A 20,887-nucleotide genomic window follows, 5' to 3' on the forward strand; every position below is an offset into this window, starting at 1 on the left:
TTTCAGAAGAAAGTAGATCAGATGACGATGAGTCCAGGAAATTGTATCAGTACCACCAACTCTTGGACTGATAGCAGCTAGTATGATCTTGAATAGCACTCTGCAGACGTCAGTCAAACCCTTGACTTTACCCTTCAGTTTCAAATCTGTACACATCAGAGCCAGAAGATCATCTCTGTACCTTGTGTCCTTCTCAAAAACATCCAACTCTATCCCAGAGTTATCCAAACCAAGCAACGCATTGAAATGAATAGGAGAGAAAGCTAAGTTCATACCACAGATATTTGACCTAATCTGTTTTCCAGTGAATTCCAATAAACCCATTTCTTTCCTAGATTTACCTTTTAAACTAGGATTCCTCTCAATAGCCGCACGTTCTTCCTGTTTAGCTTCAGCCTTATCAAAAACCTTAGCTTTCATCCAGAATTTCTTCAAGAGATCTGGGTAAATAGGACCATTCAAACTGTCAAAGTCGATCATCTTTTCAGAAAGAAAGATGAGCTCAGATTCTGGAAACTCCATCTCGTTCCCAACGATCTGAAGATTTCTGAACATGAACGGTGGAAACTTTGTTGTTGAAGACGATGAAGAACCGGCCATGATGGAGTTAGGGTAAGGGTAGGAACTAAAGAGAGAGAAAGAAGATTTTTGTTGGAGGTTTAGAGAGAAAATGAAAGTGTGGGTTGTGAGAGTGAGAAGTGTGCAAGTGTATTGTGTAAGTTTTATTTAAATGCACACAGTTAACACGAAAATAGCAAATTTGGGAAGTTACGCTAATTGACAGAAAGTTGAGTACCAAAAATCATCATTAACCACCCACTACCTGACACACGTAGACCACGTGCAGAAATTTACTCGGTAACTGCTATTTTAATGGACAACTGTTCAGCAGTGAATACTAAACGTTTCCCACTTAAAATAGTTCAGAGCCTCTGAGATATTTAAAATTCTCTATCAGAGTTAAGTACTTCAGAGCTTGTGTTTCAGATGTTCTGAATCATAAGTTCTGATATACATAACCTCTTACACTTTAATTGCCAAGAAAAATTTTTATTCAGAGATTGAAAACATGTTCAGATGTTTCTTAATAAAATCAAATCTTTCAACAGGTAAGGCTTTAGTAAATATGTCAGGCCATTGATTTTCAGTATCAACAAACTTAATATCTATAATGCCTCTCTGAACATAATCTCTGATAAAATGGTGTTTGATTTCAATATGTTTGGCTCTAGAGTGTAGGATAGGATTTTTAGATAAATGAATGGCTGCAGTATTATCACAATATAAAGGAATATTGTTACTGCTTACCTGATAATCTTCTAACTGATATTTTAACCAGAGTAGTTGTGTGCAACACTTAGCTGCTGAAATGTATTCTGCTTCTGCTGTAGACAAAGCTATAGTAGTTTGTCTTTTACTAGCCCAGGAGATAAGGTTTTCACCAACAAATTGACAATTGCCACTTGTGGATTTTCTTTCAATTTTATCTCCAGCATAGTCAGCATCACAGAATCCATTTAGCACATAATCATTGGATTTCTTATAGAGAAGTCCAAGATTAGTTGTTCCTTTCAGATATCTAAAGATTCTCTTTACAGCAGTAAGATGAGATTCTCTAGGATCTGACTGGAATCTTGCACATAAGCAAACACTGAATAAAATATCTGGTCTAGAGGCTGTCAGATAGAGTAAGGAACCAATCATACCTCTGTAGACCTTTTGATCTACTTTTCCTTCATCATCTGACTTGCTCATGTTGGTAGTTGAATGCATAGGAGTATTCATTATCTTGCAGTCATCTAGGTTGAATTTCTTCAGAAGTTCTTTGGTGTATTTTGATTGATGAACATAAGTTCCTTCCTTCTTCTGATTGATTTGAATTCCAAGAAAGAATTTCAATTCTCCCATCATGCTCATTTCAAATTCATCCTGCATTATCTTAGAAAAATTCTTGCACAAGGAAGCATTAGTTGAACCAAAGATAATATCATCAACATAAATTTGAATGATTAAAATGTCTTCTTTGGTTGTTTTTCTAAAGAGTGTGCAGTCAACCTTCCCTTTCTCAAAACCCTTTTCAAGAAGGAAATTACTGAGTCTATCATACCAAGCTCTTGGAGCTTGTTTCAGACCATACAGTGATTTCTTCAATTTAAAAACATGTTCTGGGTTTGAGACATCTTCAAAACCAGGAGGTTGCTTAACATACACTTCTTCATAAATAAAACCATTTAAGAAGGCACTCTTAACATCCATTTGATACAAAGTTATTCCATGATTAACAGCATAAGATAGAAGTAACCTGATCGCTTCAAGTCTAGCAACTGGTGCAAAGGTTTCAGTATAGTCAATCCCCTCTTGTTGACTATAACCTTGTGCAACCAATCTAGCCTTGTTTCTTACCACTTCACCTTGTTCATTCAGCTTGTTTCTGAATACCCATTTTGTTCCAATAATGTTCTTGTGTGAAGGTTTGGGCACTAGAGTCCATACATCATTCCTTTGAAATTGATTCAGCTCTTCTTGCATTGCTACAATCCAAGCATCATCTTTTAGAGCTTCATCAATCTTTGAAGGTTCCATCATTGAGATAAGACCAACTAAGGATTCCTCATTTCTCAGTTGAGATCTTGTCTTCCTTGGACTATCCTTGTTGCCTAAGATCAGTTCCTCTGGATGTGATGATTTGTATTTGAAAGTATTTCTTGGGGGCTCATCATCTTCAGACTCATCAACATCAGGTTCAGCAGTTGCTTCAGTTCTTTGTTGTTCAGAGTCTGTAGGAACTGTTATGTTTAGAGGTTCTTCAGAGTATGGATGTTCTGAGTAGTTTGGAATATCTGAATATTGATCCTCTGATACCTGAAATCTAGACAAACCTTCCACAAGCTCTGACACTTGGTCAGGCTCTTTGTCATCAAATTTGACATGCATAGTTTCTTCCACAGTATGTGTTTCAGAAATATACAGTCTGTATGCTTTTGAGCGTTCAGAGTATCCTATAAAAATACCCTTATAACCTCTAGCATCAAATTTCTTTAGATGGACTTTGTTGTTTAAGATATAACATGTACATCCAAACTGATGAAAATAAGAAATGTCAGGCTTTCTTCCTTTGAACAATTCATAAGCAGTTTTGTTCAATTTAGATCTGATATAGATTCTATTTTGAACATAACATGCTGTGTTTACCGCTTCTGCCCATAAAAATTTTGCTACATTAGTTTCATGCATCATGGTTCTGGCCATTTCTTGCAGAGTTCTATTCTTCCTTTCTACAACCTCATTTTGTTGAGGAGTTCTAGGAGAAGAGAATTCATGCAAGATGCCATATTTTTCACAAAAGTTTTCAAACGGTTCATTTTCAAATTCTCCACCATGATCACTTCTAACTTTTAAAATAGTGTAGCCTTTTTCATTTTGAATTTGTTGGCAGAAGATGCTAAACTCATCATAAGCTTCATCTTTTGTTCTTAAGAATTTTACCCACACTAGTGGAAAAAACACATTTTAAATCACACATTTTAAATCAGGTGCTATCCACCTGATTTAAAACCTTCAGAATTTAAGTGAATAAATACTAAATCAGGTAGACTGATTTAAAAGAATTATTTATTATAAAAAAAAAATAAAAATTGTTTCCCTCTCTTCTCTGGGAAAGAAAATTCCTTTCCCCCCTTTATTTTCATTTAGCAAAATTGATTTCCCTCTTGTTTTTTTTCATTCACCAGAAAACCCTAACATCAGAGAACTTTTTCTTCACTTTCTCTCTATCACGAACACAGAGACTTTTTCACTTTCTCTCTTCACGAACCCTAACATCGCAGCTTCAAATCCATCGCCGCTTCCATCGCAGCTTCCATCGTAGAGCAGCTTCTCACACGAACAGAGCAACTTCAAATCCATCGCCGCTTCCATCAGAGCTTCAAATCGACCAAATCAGCTTCCATCGCAAAGCCGCTTCTCACACGAACAGAGGTTAGTTGAACTTCAATTTCGATTCAAATCGACGATTCTTCAATGATTCTCATTCCAATTTCCCCTTTCGTTTAGTTCAATTTCGATTTAGGTCTTGTCTTCATTCTTCATTAATTTCTCGTGAGCTTCAAATTCTCTTCCCCGCTACCACCGCCATGTTCGCATTCAGTGGCCGGTGGTGTGTAGTTGTTTCTTGTGTGGTGATGTTTTAGATGCTGTATATTAGTTGGATTTAGGTAATTTGTGTAGTTTTGTTTTTGTTTAATTGGAACTTGGAACTTGATTCTGGACTGCTTGGTTGAAATTTAGGGTTTTACACTTTTTACTAGTTATTCTAATTAGGAATCAGAATTATTCTAACTAGAACTAGAATTAGAAAGAGAATGATGGTTTAATTTTAGGATCAATTATACATATACAATAGCACTGTAGGAGCATATAGGACCCTGATTATCAAGCTGTTATGATTTATGAAATTAAGTGAAAGGGTTATTCCTAATCCTGAGCAAATTGGTGTGCAGAACATATAGTGTATGACATAGCCATGGACAAGAATGATTTATTTTGGAAGGAGTAATGATTTAGTGATTGTATTCTAAACAGGCATTTATATTAACTGTATTTGTTGTTAATGGACAAGAATGCGAGATGTTGCTCAGTTATTTTTTCGGTTGATTTTGCTGCTGCTGCATATTTGTGCAGTCTGTTTTCTTCTTGTTTGCGGCCTTCGATTCAGTTGAGGCATGTTGGCTCTTATTAGACTAGGCCGGTTGTTCAGAGTATGAAGGCTGATAGGGTGTTATGTGAAGGTTGATTATACTGATGTGGTGGGTACGTAGGTTGTACTTAGGAATCTTATTGCATAGGTTCCCTGTGTTGAGTTTGGTGGAAGTGTTCATTTTGAAATTTGTAGCTTGTCTGCATAATTATGCAGTAGTAGTTAAAAAGAGGTACTTGGTTTGCATTCATTGTATTTACTTTAGCTTGTGACTTTGTTTTGTAGTACTTTTCTCACTTGCATATCTCTTGCACTTTTTCCGTGTTTAATGTTGTGCTTTCTTTTTAGGTGAATACTCCGTACACATATTATGTGAATATCAAGGACTGTTATATGAAATTGATATGTAATGGTCTTAGACTTTAGTTTATTAATTTTTATAATCATTATATGAAAAAGGATAACACACTAATTATGTAGCATATAGCAGAAGTAGTTCATTTTCATAGCATGTTGATTTGAAAATAAAATAAAAATAAAATATTTATATATAATTGAATCTAGGTGATTATTGTAGTGTTTATAAATTTTAGTTGTTTTGTTCTTTGACTTAACCCCTTTACGATTAGAACCATTTTCACCTGATACTTAATTATCGCATTCTTGCTGTTTTAGTATTTTTTTTTTCTTTTCAGAAGTACGTAGTAGTCATGGATCGTAGTTGGATGAATTCTAACCGTTTGAGTATAGATTATAAGGAAGGAGTGAACAAGTTTATACAGTTTGCTTTTGAAAATCTTCCTAATAACAACGGAAGGTTTTATTGTCCTTGTATGAAATGTTTTAATATTCCCAAGTTACATTTTGAGTTGATAAAAAGTCATCTTATTTGTCACGGGGTTAACCAAAGTTATACCAAATGGATATGGCATGGTGAGTCGGTAACCGATCCAATTGCGTCAAATACAAATGAAGTCGATGTAGATATGAACGATCAGCTAGATGATATGATCCGTGATATAGGCCCAGAGTCTTTCCAGCGAGCACAAATGTATGATAATTTGCGCAAAGACAAAGAAGACACATTGTATCCGGGGTGCACTAACTTCACACGGTTGTCTGCGGTGCTGAGATTGTTCAATTTGAAGGCGAGAAATGGATGGACAGATAAAAGCTTCACTGAATTGCTTGAGTTGTTGAAAGAAATGCTTCCAGAAGGTAACACATTACCCAATAGTAACTATGAGGCGAAGAAGATATTGTGTCCGATGGGTATGGAGTATAAGAAACTACATGCATGCCCTAATGATTGTATATTGTATCGAAATGAGTTTGAAGAGTTGAAGAGGTGTCCTAGGTGTGGACTATCACGCTACAAAGTGAAGGACAATGATTTCAATTGTGATGGAAGCATACAACACCCTCCTGCGAAGGTGTTATGGTATCTTCCAATAATTCCAAGGCTGAAGCAGTTGTTCAATAATGTAAATGATGCGAAGAATATTAGATGGCATGCAGATGAGAGGAAATGTGACGGGTACGTTCGTCATCCGGCTGATTCTATACAATGGAAGAAAATTGATGCTTTGTATCCGAAATTCGGGAATGAGCCCAGAAACCTTAGGCTTGGACTTGCTACAGATGGCATGAATCCATTTGGAAACTTAAGCACCAACCACAGTTCATGGCCTGTCCTCTTAATTATTTATAATCTACCTCCTTCAATTTGCATGAAGCGCAAATACATTATGTTATCCATGATGATTTCAGGCCCAAAGCAACCGGGAAATGACATAGATGTTTATCTGAGTCCATTGATTGAAGACTTGAGAATGCTTTGGGAGGAAGGGGTTCATGTGTTTGATGCCCATTCTCGTGATTATTTCACGTTGCGTGCAATGTTATTTTGCACCATCAATGATTTTCCTGCATATGGGAACTTGTCCGGCTATAGTGTGAAGGGGCATAAAGCATGTCCCATATGTGAAAAACGCACTAGGTTCCAACAATTGAGAAATGGAAAGAAGACAGTTTACCTTAGGCATCGGCGATTTCTCAAACGTAATCACCCATATCGTAGGTTAAAGACAGCATTTAATGGAAGCTCGGAAAATGAAATTGCTTCACAAGCCTTAACCGGAGAGCAAGTTTATGACAAAGTGAAAGATGTCAATGTTATATTTGGGAAGGGCCAAAAACAGACCGCTGTGAAAAAAAAAATGGAAGAAGAGGTCTGTGTTCTTTAATCTTCCTTATTGGTCGAGTATAGATGTTAGACATTGCGTCGATGTAATGCATGTCGAAAAAAATGTGTGTGATAGTGTAATTGGAACGCTTCTCAACATTCCGGGCAAAACAAAGGATACTAAGAATGCTCGTCTGGATATGGTTGAGTTGGGTATAAGAGAGCAGTTAGCTCCGCAGTCAACAGGTAAGCGAACATATTTGCCTCCGGCATGTCATACTTTGTCAAAAAAAGAAAGAAAAAGCTTTTGTGACTGTTTACAAGGCATAAAAGTTCCACAAGGTTACTCTTCAAATTTCAAGAGACTTGTCTCAGTGAAAGATTTGAAATTAGTTGGATTGAAGTCTCATGATTGTCACATATTGATGCAACAATTACTACCAGTGGCAATTCGTGACATATTGCCTAAAAAAGTTAGAGATGTCTTAACTAGGTTATCCTTATTCTTCAATGCTATTTGCAGCAAAGTCATTGATCCAAATAAATTAGATGAGTTGGAAAATGAGGCTGCAATTATCTTGTGCCAACTAGAGATGTATTTTCCTCCTGCTTTTTTTGACATAATGGTTCACTTAATTGTTCATTTAGTAAGGGAGATTAGGTTGTGTGGTCCTGTTTATTTGAGGTGGATGTATCCAGTTGAACGATATATGAAGATTTTAAAAGGGTATGTGAAGAATCTACGCCATCCTGAAGCATCTATTGTTGAAAGATATGTCGCAGAAGAAGCTATTGAGTTTGTCACCGACTATATGTCAGAAGCGAAAACAATAGGAATTCCTAAGTCTCGTCATGAGGGAAGATATGCAGGCAAGGGTAGACAAGGTTTAAAACTAAAGAGCAAGGGGCGTGCGGAAGTACTTCAAGCACAATTGTATATATTGAATAACACCGATGAGGTTATGCCTTACCTTTCTGCTCATAAAGCCATTGTCAAGGGAAAAAATTCTAGAGTGAGTGAAAAATGGTTGATGAAAGAGCATAACAAGACTTTTTTAAAGTGGTTTAAAGAAACCATTTTAAATGACAATTCAGCTTCTGATACATTAATATGGCTATCAAGGGAGCCTAACTTTGATGTCATAACTTGGTCTGGTTACGATATCAATAATTTTGCATTTTCTACAAAGACCCAGGATGACAAAAGCACCGTACAAAATAGTGGGGTTATGGTCGTAGCTGAGTCCATGCACTTTTCTAGTTCAAAAGATAAAAATCCAGTTATTGCATCCATACCTTATTTTGGAATCATTGAAGAGATTTGGGAAGTTGATTTCATGAAATTTAAAGTGCCTGTTTTTAAATGTAAATGGATTGAAATAAACAGTGGTGTTACAACTGATGAATTTGGTTTTACATTGGTGGATCTTGAAAAGGAAGCTTATACGGATGAGCCATTTATTATGGCATCTCAAGCAAAACAAGTATTTTATGTCTCTGATCCTTCTAACGAAAAATGGTCAGTGGTTCTTCAAGGTAAAAATATGCATGAGCCTAATGAGAGTCTAGATTCAACACTAGATATTTCTGAGAGTCCTTTTTCTCAAAGGATACCTACATCCATTGAGGAAACTATAGCGGACGACGTGTATGCCACTCGTCATGATCATGAAGAAGGGATATGGGAAAAAGCTTAGAATTAGTTTTTATCACATATTTGGTTAGTTTATCAATAATTTTTACTTTGATTCTTAACATTAGTTTTTATTCATTATCTTTTTTTTTTTGAAACAGATTTTATTCATTATCTTATGTTTAAGTTAACCATTATTATTTTTTATTTTAATGCAGAGACATGGATGATCCATCAGCTCCTTCATCAAGCGAGAAGGATACTCAGCCAACCAAAAAGAGGGGTAGACGTGGAACACGGATGATAGAGTTGACACTGAGTAATGTTAAGAAACCAATTGATTTCGATCAAAAGACCAAACTACCTTTAGGGGCAAACAGAAAAAAGTTCAAGAGTCATGTGGGTTCCGTTGCTCGAAAGACAGTCAGTATTTTGGTGGATGAATGGGAACATGTAGATGAGAATGTGAAGAAACAGATTTGGGACGATATCATGGTAATGTTAGTTATGTTTTTCAACTATACTAATTAAATGCATTATTTTTATACACTAACTAGTTTATTTGTTGTGTAATGTAGTTAACATGGGATATTCGTGATACTGATATTGGAAAATTGAAAGACAAATGGATTTCCTATGCGGGTGAGCGTTGGAGGGCATTTAAAACGTCCCTAACAACGAGATATTTAAATGATGGGGTAATGAGTGACAAATCTCCTCTTGAAACATATAGCTTTCTTGATGAGGAAACATGGCAGGAGTTTATTAAGACACGAGAGGATCGTTCCTTTCTGGTTAGTTAGACTTGAGATTCAGTTTATCGATAAAGTTTATTTTTAGTATTTCCTTTAATTGGTGTGTTGTTTATATCAGGAGAAAAGAAAGAGGGGTCAAATGGTTCAAGCTTGTAATAAATACCCTCACATCATGTCTCGTGGGGGATATGAGTTGATTGAAGAAAAGATGATGCAAGAAAAAATAAAACAAAGACAAGAGTCAGCTGGAGAGTCCCTACCTACACCTCCATCTCCACCAAAACGCCATGAGAAGTGGATAGTGGGCCGAACAAAGCCATCAGGAGAGTACACATCAAAAGAAACACAAGTTGTTGCAGATAAAATTGTAAGTAAATGAATTGTTATAATTATTATTATTAGGATTATTATTATTATTATTATTATTATTATTATTATTATCATTATAATTAATTATTAATACACTTGTTTAAATTATACTATCTTGTAGACTTCCCTGGTTCAAAAAACAGCTGAAGGAACCTTTGTTCCGCAAGGACGTAATGATATCTTAACTGAAGCGATTGGGCGACCTGAACACCCTGGACGTGTTCGTGCTGCCGGTCGAGGTGTGGGAATTCGACAATATTTTGGTCCGCAATCGCGTAGTGCTGCCTCTACCTCACTTGTTCTCAATAGCACACAAGTGGAGGCCATTAAAATCGAGCTTACAAAGGAGATTAGAGAGCAATTGATGCGGGATATATCATCTATGCCTGTTTTTTCTCAACAATACCCAAACTTCCCAACCTGCTCTCCTGATATACTTGCAAGCACAAATGGTAGTTGTTCCGCGGTGCGGCATATACCAGTGGATGAGGATGAGGAAGATATCCCTGATGAGTGTGAACTATATGTTGATAATAAACATCACATAGTGGCATATGCAAATGTGTACAACTTGGGACCTACCATACATAATCAGCTGTTAGATAATGATATGGCTAGGGTGGCTATAACCAAGGTGCTAGATCCAAATGTTCCCGTCCCCAGGCCCACGGATGAGGTGACAAAAGTTGGTGAAGCCCTCAACAATTTCATTCAATGGCCAAAAAGACTTTTGCGCCTTGTTGCTAATAAGGTATTAGTTATTTTATCCATTTTCTGGTTACTGCTACTGCTGGTTACTGCTATAGTTACTGCTATATAATTGTTATCTTATGTTGTCTAATATTTTATTTTAATTGTTAAGGATGATGAAGGAAAAAAGAAAGATGTCCTTCCATCTAAAAGGTCAGAACCCGATAACACATGTGCTGAAAAATTGATGTTAAAGATAATGTCGCGGAAGGATGATGTGAAGTTCAAGTTGGAAGGGGATGCATTTTTTTCTCTCCCAACCAGAGATATTATGGAGTTGTGTCTGAAAACACAAGATTTACGCGTCTCTATTCTACGTATATGGGTGGTGTAAGTGCATTTATGTATCACTATTATACTCAATACTCAGTTTAATTTCCACATCTTCTGCAATTGTGCATTTACTGTTACTGCTGGCTACTGTTGGTTACTGCTGTTTTATAGTTTTCAATTTCAAATTGGTGGATTTGATTCCCTGTTATCGTGTTTTGTGGATCTGGATCTCATTCTGTTATCATGTTTTATAGCTTAATCAACTCTTTGCTTGAATTTTTGTTATCTGCTTCCTGCTTCCTGCTCCCTGCTCAATCTGATTTTTGTTATCATGTTAGGAATAATTTTAACTTTTATTTGTTGCTTGAATTTAGGTATATGAAACACCTTTGTACTCGGTTGGACAAGAGTAACATGTATGGTTTTATTGATCCTAATTTCATTCAACCACAAACTGATCGAGCTGGTTCTCAGTCTTACATAACTGAAAAGCTGGTTGAGAATGAGAAAGACTGTTTTTTTGTACCTTACTTACACAAGTAAGTGTGTTTGATTGTTATAATGTTTTTTACTGGATTGGTTTTCATTATAGGTAATCACACACACACATATATATCTATATATATATTAGAAAGAATTGAAGTTGACACATTTAATTTTTGTTTCTCAATGTAGTCATCATTGGCAATTGCTCATTATTGAGCCAAAAACACAAAATGTAATCTTCCTATGTTCAAAGGGGTTAAGGCCAGATAAAAATATTGTTCTTATTGTTGATTCGTAAGTATTTTATTTATTTATCTCATGTAATTTATGATGTGTTATCAGACAAATTTAATGAATATATATTTTATTATTGTAGAGCTATAAATGGATATAATATGTTGAAAGGTTCAAGAAAACAGAGAAAGCCAACATGGAAAACTACTCTCACAGTAAGTTAACAATTACATAAAGAATCTAATTTTTTGTTTTCTGCGATGGTGTTTCTCTGCTATCATTGTGTTTCTCTGCGATGGTGTTTCTCACAGTAAGTTAACTATTTTTTTTGTAGTGCCAAAGACAATCTTTCAATCATGAGAGTGGTTATTATGTTATGATACATATGTTGAACATTGTATCTGCCGGTATTGTTAATTCATGGAATCAGGTGTGTATCCGAATTTTTCAATTATTTGTGTTAATTGTGTTCTTTAATTATGATACAATATTCTAATATTATTTAACATTTATTAAGGTATTTGGAGACTCAACACCATTTCACGAGGATGAAGTTTCGAATGTTCAAGAACGTTTAGCAAATTCGATTCTTGAATTTGTATGAAGTAATTTGATTAGGTAAAAAATAACACTTGTATTCTGTTACGTAGAAATGATGATGCACCGATGGTTTTGTGGTGTTTAAGGCCTCTTTGATAGCCTTGTTTGTCTTTGTAACAGGGAGGATTTTGATCCTGTGTCTGCTGCATTGTAACAAGAGGATTTGGTGTTTTGTGCCTTTGGTAGGAGCCTAAGATTGTTTAGATTTAGTTTGGTTAGGCGTGTTTTGGTAGTAGCCTAAGATTGTGTAGCTTTGCTTAGGCGTGTTTTGGTAGTAGCTAGTCTAAGATTGTGTAGCTTTGCTTAGGCGTGTTTGTGCTTTTGTTTGGAGCCTAAGATTGTTTCGTTTTAGTCGGAGATATTAAGATTCGATGGTACTTTTGGAATAGATTTTCATGAATATTTTGTAACTGAATTTAATGACAATTTGGTGAATTTAATGACAATTTGGTGGTATCATATTTGATTTTCTGATATTTTGTTTTTGAAGGATGTGTATGAAGTTTCAATTCAGTTATAATTATATATTTATGTACAATATTGTAAGTGAATCAGGGATTTGAAAAAAAAAAAAAAAAATAGTTGATGCTTTTAAATCGGGCAAACTGATTTAAAATAACTTTATTAAATTGGCCGAACCGATCTAAATTCGTGAATTTAAATCGGCCAGACGGATCTAAAATAACGCTATTTAAGTTGGTTGAACCGATGTAATTTAATAATTTAAATCGGGTCAGCCGAGTTTAAAAAGGCTTTAAAAAAATAGTATTTTTAAAAAAATGGATCCGACCGATTTAAATAGCGTAAAAGAAATCGGGCTACCCGATTTAATTAAAACATTTAAATCGGGTTGAGGTGCCGATTTAAATCAAAGAAAACTTACTAAATCGACGGCTTCTAAATCGGTCGCCCAACCGATTTAAATAGCCTCCAGGAACCGATTTAAAAAGTGTTTTTTCCACTAGTGCCAAGTCCATCTACTGTAATCATCAACAATTACTAATCCATACTTCTTTCCATTGATAGAGGCAGTGTGAACTGGCCCAAAAAGATCAATGTGAAGAAGTTCCAATGGTCTTGAGGTAGAAACAATGTTTTTAGGTTTAAAAGATGATTTTGTAATTTTTCCTTTTTGACAAGAACCACAAAGTGTGTTTGAGTGATATTTGATTTTTGGTAATCCTCTGACAAGGTCAAGCTTACTAAGCTTAGAGATTAACCTCCAGTTAGCATGGCCTAACCTCTTATGCCAGATCCATTTTTCCTCACTCAAAGTCAAAAGACACATCACTTTTTGTTCATTCAAATTAGAAAGATTAATTTTATAAACATTGTTCTTTCTCAGACCTTTGAATATAATGGAGTTATCAGATTGTTTAGATACAGTACATGATTCCTTATTAAAGACAACTACATAACCATTGTCGCAAAATTGACTTATGCTCAATAAGTTATGTTTGAGTCCATCTACTAACCAAACATCATTAATAGATAGGGAGGAATTACCTACTGTACCTGTACCTATTATCTTTCCTTTTTGATTACCTCCAAAGCCAACAGATCCTCCTTCTTTCATAGTCAGCTTAGAAAATAGTTGCTTGTCACCAGTCATATGCCTTGAACATCCACTATCCAGATACCATGAATGATTCATGATACTTCTTTGAGTGGCAGGCTGTATGAGAAACAACTTTAATCATTGCGATAGAACTCTTCATCACAGTTAATGATAAAGTCATCCCAGTATTCTTCCTCTTCATTTTTCAAGTTCTGATTGTTAACTTGAGAGCTTGTCAGCCATTTGTCTAGGACATAAGCCCTTCTTCCTTTGCATAGGACTTGTTTCCATACTCTAGGTAGGACATATCCTTTCCTAGTTGGTAAATCTGAATGATACATTATTTCAGCTTTTGGTACCCATCTTCTGGGTCCACGCTTGTTAGTCCATAAATGCTTACTATGTTGTCTAGTGTTAGAGAAAGATCTTGGTTTGGAATAATGACCTTTTTGAAACCTTTTCTTTTGAAATTTGTTATTATTCCAGGATTTGGATTGTTTATGATTCCAGGGTTTGTATTTATCATCAATCCCATGTTCTGATTGATTATATCTACTGACTCTAGAATCATAAATAATCTGAGTCCTGTACTTCATCTGAGATTTAGAATTTTCCTTTTTAAAAACTTCTGATCTTTTAGATTGACTGGCTTCAGGTACTGAAGTTCCTTTGGATCCAGAATTTGAAGTCTCAGATGTTGAAGCCTTCAGAACTTCTGAACTGATGTTCTCAGGTTCTGAACAACTTCTATGTTCTGAACTTTTCTTTCCAGATCCTGAGGCACTTGGTTCCTCTGAGCTGTCAGCTTCTAAATCACTTAGATCATCATTGTCATTTTCAACAATACCAGGATTCTTTCCCTCTTCACTTGGTGGAACAACATAATAAACCCAAGATTTTCCAACCTTTTTGGCAAAGGTCTTCAGCTTTGAATATGTTCTACCATATTCATAGCCAAGTCCTTCTCCTCTATGTCTCAAAACATTATAAATTCTATTAGCAGCTTTGCTCTTCCCAAGGTTGAGATGCACAAACTGTTGAAGAGCTATTTCCTGCTCATCAATAGGTTTGTGACAAACAGCACAACCCTTTTCAAAGTCATTTACTCTATTCAGAGTTTCTTGATATAGACCTTGAAAATGTTCTGCTTGTTCAGTCAGAGTGTTAAGCTTTTCTTGTAAAACTTTTTGTTTACTTAACACTCTGAGATGTTTCTCAATGACCTTGTTAAGTGCAGTTATAAGTTGAGATTTAGAGCAGTCAGAAAATACCTCATCAGTTACTTCTGAATCTGATTCTGATTCATCTTCTGAATCTGCATCTGAGTCAGTTGAAGCCATCAGGGCTAGATTTGCCTCTTCTTCTTCCTCAACTTCTTCCTCAGATGATAGCTCTTCAAAAGTAGCCATCAGACTCTTTTTCAATTTGCTCTTGAATTGTTGCTTCTTTGAGCTGTATCTTTTGCTTTTGTCTTTAGCAGACATTTCTGGACAATCAGCAATAAAGTGTCCTGGCTTCTTACAGTTGAAGCAGTTCTTCTGATCATCCTTTTTGCTGACAAAATTTCTGGAGCTGTTACCTCTGAAATTTCTTTTGTTAAATCTGTTCCATTGCTGAAACTTGGTGAATAAAGCAAACTCATCTTCACCCATTTCCTCCTCTTGACCATCTGCAGAAGATTCCTCTTCAATGTCAAGAAGCTGAGTCTTAAGAGCTTTAGAAGGAGTCCTAGTTGACTGTAAAGCCACAGACTTGGACTTCTTCTTAGCTTCTGAATCAGCATTCAGAACCATCTCATGGCTTCTGAGATTGCTTATCAGAGCCTCAAGACTCAGAGTCTTGAGATTTTGAGCTTCCTCTATTGCAGTGACCTTAGGTCTCCAAGCAATAGGAAGACTTCTCAGAATCTTCTGAACATGGTCATAGGTGGAATAACTTCTCTTAAGAGCTTTAAGACCAGATACAAGGATTTGAAACCTTGTAAACATAGTCTCAATGTTTTCATCTTGTTGCATAGTGAATAGTTCATATTGCCTTATCAAGAGACTAGCCTTAGCCTCTTGAACCTTTTCATTACCATCATAGGTAGCACACATAGAGTCAAAGATAGATTTAGCAGTAGACTTGTTCTCTATTCTGACATAATCCTCATGTCTAATAGCACCAACAACAATGTCCTTTACTCTATGATGCTTAGTGTAGGTTTTTAAGTTAGCTGGTGTGAGTAACTTTCTATGCTCAATGGACAATCTTCCATGTTCATTTAAGTTTTCAAAAGTTACTCCCAGCTCAACCAAATCCCACAACTCATGATCAATAGCAGTAATATTGCTATACAGTCTTTCCTTCCACCACTCAAATAAAGATGCATCACCATTGAATATAGGGGCTTTTCTATTGCCACTATGTTCATGTGATTCATTACTTAAGTAGTCAAAACCAAAAGCATTTCTAGGACCACCACCAGCACCACTGGCCTCACCGGCTTCACCGGTAGTTCTAGTACTACTATCGTCTCCTCCAGACATAGTGTTCTCACAAGATCTTTACTGTCTCACTGTTAAGTGAAAGTAACAGACCAGAGCTCTGATACCAATTGAAGGTGTGAAAACACAAGAAGGGGGGGTTGAATTGTGTTTTAGTCAAGTTTAAAACTTTTTCAAGTTCTTAACTAAACTACAATAGCAGCGGATAAATAAACACAATAAAACAAGTTAAGAGAGAGAGAGAGAGATCACACAAGCAATTTATACTGGTTCCTCTCACAAAACGAGAGTAGTCCAGTCCCCTTGCACTTCCAAGGGATTTCACTATAATCACACAAGATTACACCTGCTCAAGCACACAAGCAAGAGACTTCACAACAATGCTCAAGCACACAAGCTTAAGACTTCACACTTAAGCACACAAGCTTAAGTTTCCTCAAGTAATAGTAAAGTATATGAAAGTATACAGATGCTCTTAGAAGAACCTAAAGAGAGCAAATACAAAGAGTACAGAGTATTTGACTAAAGTGCAAAAACACTTGATAAGAGGTTCAGAGCTTGTATACACAGAATTCAGAGTTTGTTCAGCGCACGTTCAATCCTTAATAAATGTTATATATAATGCAACTGATCCTTCTAGTATATATACCACCAGAAAAGAGTCGTTGCAAAAAGAACCGTTGGAGTTGATAATCTTTTGTCTTCAAGCAATCTGTCTTGATGCAGTTTGTTTGTATCTAAACTGAGTAACAGATACTTTGACTACTGCAGAGTAGACTTTCCTTATTCAGCTAACAAGTCTGAAGACCCACGTTCTCAAGTGAGGACAGACAAAACGAGAGTAGCTGAACTGATCAGGCTTGAAAGGTCCTTTTCTTCATTGGTAGAAGAGTTGACTTGCAAAGGGAATCTTTACAGCTTTCAAAAAGATCTTCAGAGGTTGATGAAGCTTTAGTCACTCAAGAAGTTCTGAAGACTTCATCATCTGAAGGTTGTAACTTCTGAAGTCCAACATCTTCTGAGCGCTTGTGAACTTCTGAATTCACATCCTCTGAGCTTCACTCAGAGCTTATCTGATGCTTATATCTGCGCACTTAAAATAAATTTTTAGTCCTTCCAATTGTTTATTAATACTTTGTTATCATCAAAACCTTTATGGATTTAGGGGCTAACATTTTTAAATCAATTTTGTTCCAACACTAGGAAAGGATATGTCCTACCTAGAGTATGGAAACAAGTCCTATGAAAAGGAAGAAGGGCTTATGTCCTAGACAAATGGCTGACAAGTTCTCAAGTTAACAATCAGAACTTGAGAAATGAAGAGGAAGAATACTGGGATGACTTTATCATTAACTGTGATGAAGAGTTCTACCGCAATGATTAAAGTTGTTTCTCATACAGCCTGCCACTCAAAGAAGTATCATGAATCACTCATGGTATCTGGATAGTGGATGTTCAAGGCATATGACTGGTAACAAACAACTATTTTCTAAGCTGACTATGAAAGAAGGAGGATCTGTTGGCTTTGGAGGTAATCAAAAAGGAAAGATAATAGGTACAGGTACAGTAGGTAATTCTTCCCTATCTATTAATGATGTTTGGTTGGTAGATGGACTCAAACATAACTTATTGAGCATAAGTCAATTTTGCGACAATGGTTATGTAGTTGTCTTTAATAAGGAATCATGTACTGTGTCTAAACAATCTGATAACTCCATTATATTCAAAGGTCTGAGAAAGAACAATGTTTATAAAATTAATCTTTCTGATTTGAATGAACAAAAAGTGATGTGTCTTTTGACCTTGAGTGAAGAAAAATGGATCTGGCATAAGAGGTTAGGCCATGCTAACTGGAGGTTAATCTCTAAGCTTAGCAAGCTTGACCTTGTCAGAGGTTTACCTAAAATCAAATATCACTCAAACACACTTTGTGGTTCTTGTCAAAAAGGAAAAATTACAAAATCATCTTTTAAACCTAAGAACGTTGTTTCTACCTCAAGACCATTGGAACTTCTTCACATTGATCTGTTTGGGCCAGTTAACACTGCCTCTATCAATGGAAAGAAGTATGGATTAGTAATTGTTGATGACTACAGTAGATGGACTTGGGTAAAATTTCTAAGAACAAAAGATGAAGCCTATGATGAGTTTAGTGTTTTCTGCAAACAAATTCAAAATGAAAAAGGCTACACGATTTTAAAAGTTAGAAGTGATCATGGTGGAGAATTTGAAAATGAACCTTTTGAAAACTTTTGTGAAAAATATGGCATCTTGCATGAATTCTCTTCTCCTAGAACTCCTCAACAAAATGGGGTTGTAGAAAGGAAGAATAGAACTCTGCAAGAAATGGCCAGAACCATGATGCATGAAACTAATGTAGCAAAATTTTTATGGGCAGAAGCTGTAAACACAGCATGTTATGTTCAAAATAGAATCTATATCAGATCTAAATTGAACAAAACTGCTTATGAATTGTTCAAAGGAAGAAAGCCTGACATTTCTTATTTTCATCAGTTTGGATGTACTTGTTACATCTTAAACAACAAAGTCCATCTAAAGAAATTTGATGCTAGAGGTTATAAGGGTATCTTTATAGGATATTCTGAACGCTCAAAAGCATACAGACTGTATATTTCTGAAACACACACTGTGGAAGAAACTATGCATGTCAAATTTGATGACAAAGAGCCTGACCAAGTGTCAGAGCTTGTGGAAGGTTTGTCTAGATTTCAGGTATCAGAGGATCAGTATTCAGATATTCCAGACTACTCAGAACATCCATTCTCTGAAGAACCTTTGAATATGACAGTTCCTACAGACTCTGAACAACAAAGAACTGAAGCAACTGCTGAACCTGCTGTTGATGAGTCTGAAAATGATGAGCCCCCAAGAAACACTTTCAAATACAAATCATCACATCCAGAGGAACTGATCTTAGGCAACAAGGATAGTCCAAGGAAAACAAGATCTCAACTGAGAAATGAGGAATCTTTAGTTGGTCTTATCTCAATGATGGAACCTTCAAAGATTGATGAAGCTCTGAAAGATAATGCTTGGATTGTTGCAATGCAAGAAGAGCTGAATCAATTTCAAAGGAATGATGTATGGACTCTAGTGCCCAAACCTTCACACAAGAACATTATTGGAACAAAATGGGTATTCAGAAACAAGCTGAATGAACAAGGTGAAGTGGTAAGAAACAAGGCTAGATTGGTCGCACAAGGTTATAGTCAGCAAGAGGGGATTGACTATACTGAAACCTTTGCACCAGTTGCTAGACTTGAAGCAATCAGGTTACTTCTATCTTATGCTGTTAATCATGGAATAACCTTGTATCAGATGGATGTTAAGAGTGCCTTCTTAAATGGTTTTATTTCTGAAGAAGTGTATGTTAAGCAACCTCCTGGTTTTGAAGATATCTCAAACCCAGAACATGTTTTCAAATTGAAGAAATCACTGTATGGTCTGAAACAAGCTCCAAGAGCTTGGTATGATAGACTCAGTAATTTCCTTCTTGAAAAGGGTTTTGAAAAAGGGAAGGTTGACTGTACACTCTTTAGAAAAACAACCAAAGAAGACATTTTAATCATTCAAATTTATGTTGATGATATTATTTTTGGTTCAACTAATGCTTCCTTGTGCAAGAATTTTTCTAAGATAATGCAGGATGAATTCGAAATGAGCATGATGGGAGAATTGAAATTCTTTCTTGGAATCCAAATCAATCAGAAGAAGGAAGGAACTTATGTTCATCAATCAAAATATACCAAGGAACTTCTGAAGAAATTCAACCTAGATGATTGCAAGATAATGAACACTCCTATGCATTCAACTACCAACATGAGCAAGTCAGAAGATGAAGGAAAAGTAGATCAAAAGGTCTACAGAGGTATGATTGGTTCCTTACTCTATCTGACAGCCTCTAGACCAGATATTTTATTCAGTGTTTGCTTATGTGCAAGATTCCAGTCAGATCCTAGAGAATCTCATCTTACTGCTGTAAAGAGAATCTTTAGGTATCTGAAAGGAACAACTAATCTTGGACTTCTCTATAAGAAATCCAATGATTATGTGCTAAATGGATTCTGTGATGCTGACTATGCTGGAGATAAAATTGAAAGAAAATCCACAAGTGGCAATTGTCAATTTGTTGGTGAAAACCTTATCTCCTGGGCTAGTAAAAGACAAACTACTATAGCTTTGTCTACAGCAGAAGCATAATACATTTCAGCAGCTAAGTGTTGCACACAACTACTCTGGCTAAAATATCAGTTAGAAGATTATCAGGTAAGCAGTCACAATATTCCTTTATATTGTGATAATACTGCAGCCATTCATTTATCAAAAAATCCTATTGTAACACCCTAACCCATACTACCCTTAAAAACGTAATTTTAAAAACTTTTTAACAAGTGTAAAGGCAGAGTGCCACGCGGTAATTAAAACACAAGCATACACACAGAGCGTCATGAAATTTAACATGAAAAGCAACAGCGGATTCAATCAAACCAAGCATGCATATATATACATATATATATACATAAGCCATATTCATCCCTAAGGATGTCACTTATACAAGAACTAGCGTATCAAAAGGTAACACCGATATACGATGAAATCCAAGCGTAACCCCGACTCGATGTTACATTACCAGAGCATTTGCTATTTACAAACTCTAACCAAAAGCTAGTACTAAGAGGAGTAATCTATGCTAAGTCTCCTCACCAAAAGGTATTTCAACGCCCGGCTAAAACAGCAGTCTAAACGTCGGCACAGTCCTCAGCCTGAATATCTGAACCCCCAAAGGTCCAGCAAATAACACAAAGCAGAGAGTTAGAAAACATAATCGCATATCATACGAG

At 35.9% G+C, this 20,887-nt stretch overlaps 3 protein-coding genes across 3 annotated transcripts; all 3 read left to right on the forward strand.

Annotated features, from left to right (window-relative positions):
• Positions 1-3,656: 3,656 nt before the first annotated feature.
• LOC123895856 lies at positions 3,657-6,942 on the forward strand. The gene is made up of 2 exons (XM_045946332.1): positions 3,657-3,978; positions 5,392-6,942. Exon 2 carries the CDS (start codon positions 5,407-5,409, stop codon positions 6,940-6,942), a length of 1,536 nt encoding a protein of 511 aa, XP_045802288.1. The 5' UTR covers positions 3,657-3,978; positions 5,392-5,406.
• Positions 6,943-6,988: 46 nt separating this feature from the next.
• LOC123895857 lies at positions 6,989-8,578 on the forward strand. Its single transcript, XM_045946333.1, has one exon. The coding sequence runs from the start codon at positions 6,989-6,991 to the stop codon at positions 8,576-8,578; it is 1,590 nt and encodes a 529-aa protein (XP_045802289.1).
• Positions 8,579-8,736: 158 nt separating this feature from the next.
• On the forward strand, positions 8,737-12,457 carry LOC123895858. The gene is made up of 11 exons (XM_045946334.1): positions 8,737-9,009; positions 9,093-9,308; positions 9,388-9,636; positions 9,760-10,389; positions 10,501-10,718; positions 11,036-11,200; positions 11,337-11,441; positions 11,524-11,596; positions 11,716-11,811; positions 11,899-11,999; positions 12,102-12,457. The coding sequence occupies exons 1-10, from the start codon at positions 8,737-8,739 to the stop codon at positions 11,983-11,985; spliced, it is 2,112 nt and encodes a 703-aa protein (XP_045802290.1). The 3' UTR covers positions 11,986-11,999; positions 12,102-12,457.
• Positions 12,458-20,887: the final 8,430 nt, after the last annotated feature.

This window comes from Trifolium pratense, linkage group LG7 (assembly GCF_020283565.1).
Source record: "Trifolium pratense cultivar HEN17-A07 linkage group LG7, ARS_RC_1.1, whole genome shotgun sequence".
Taxonomy (NCBI): Eukaryota; Viridiplantae; Streptophyta; class Magnoliopsida; order Fabales; family Fabaceae; genus Trifolium; species Trifolium pratense.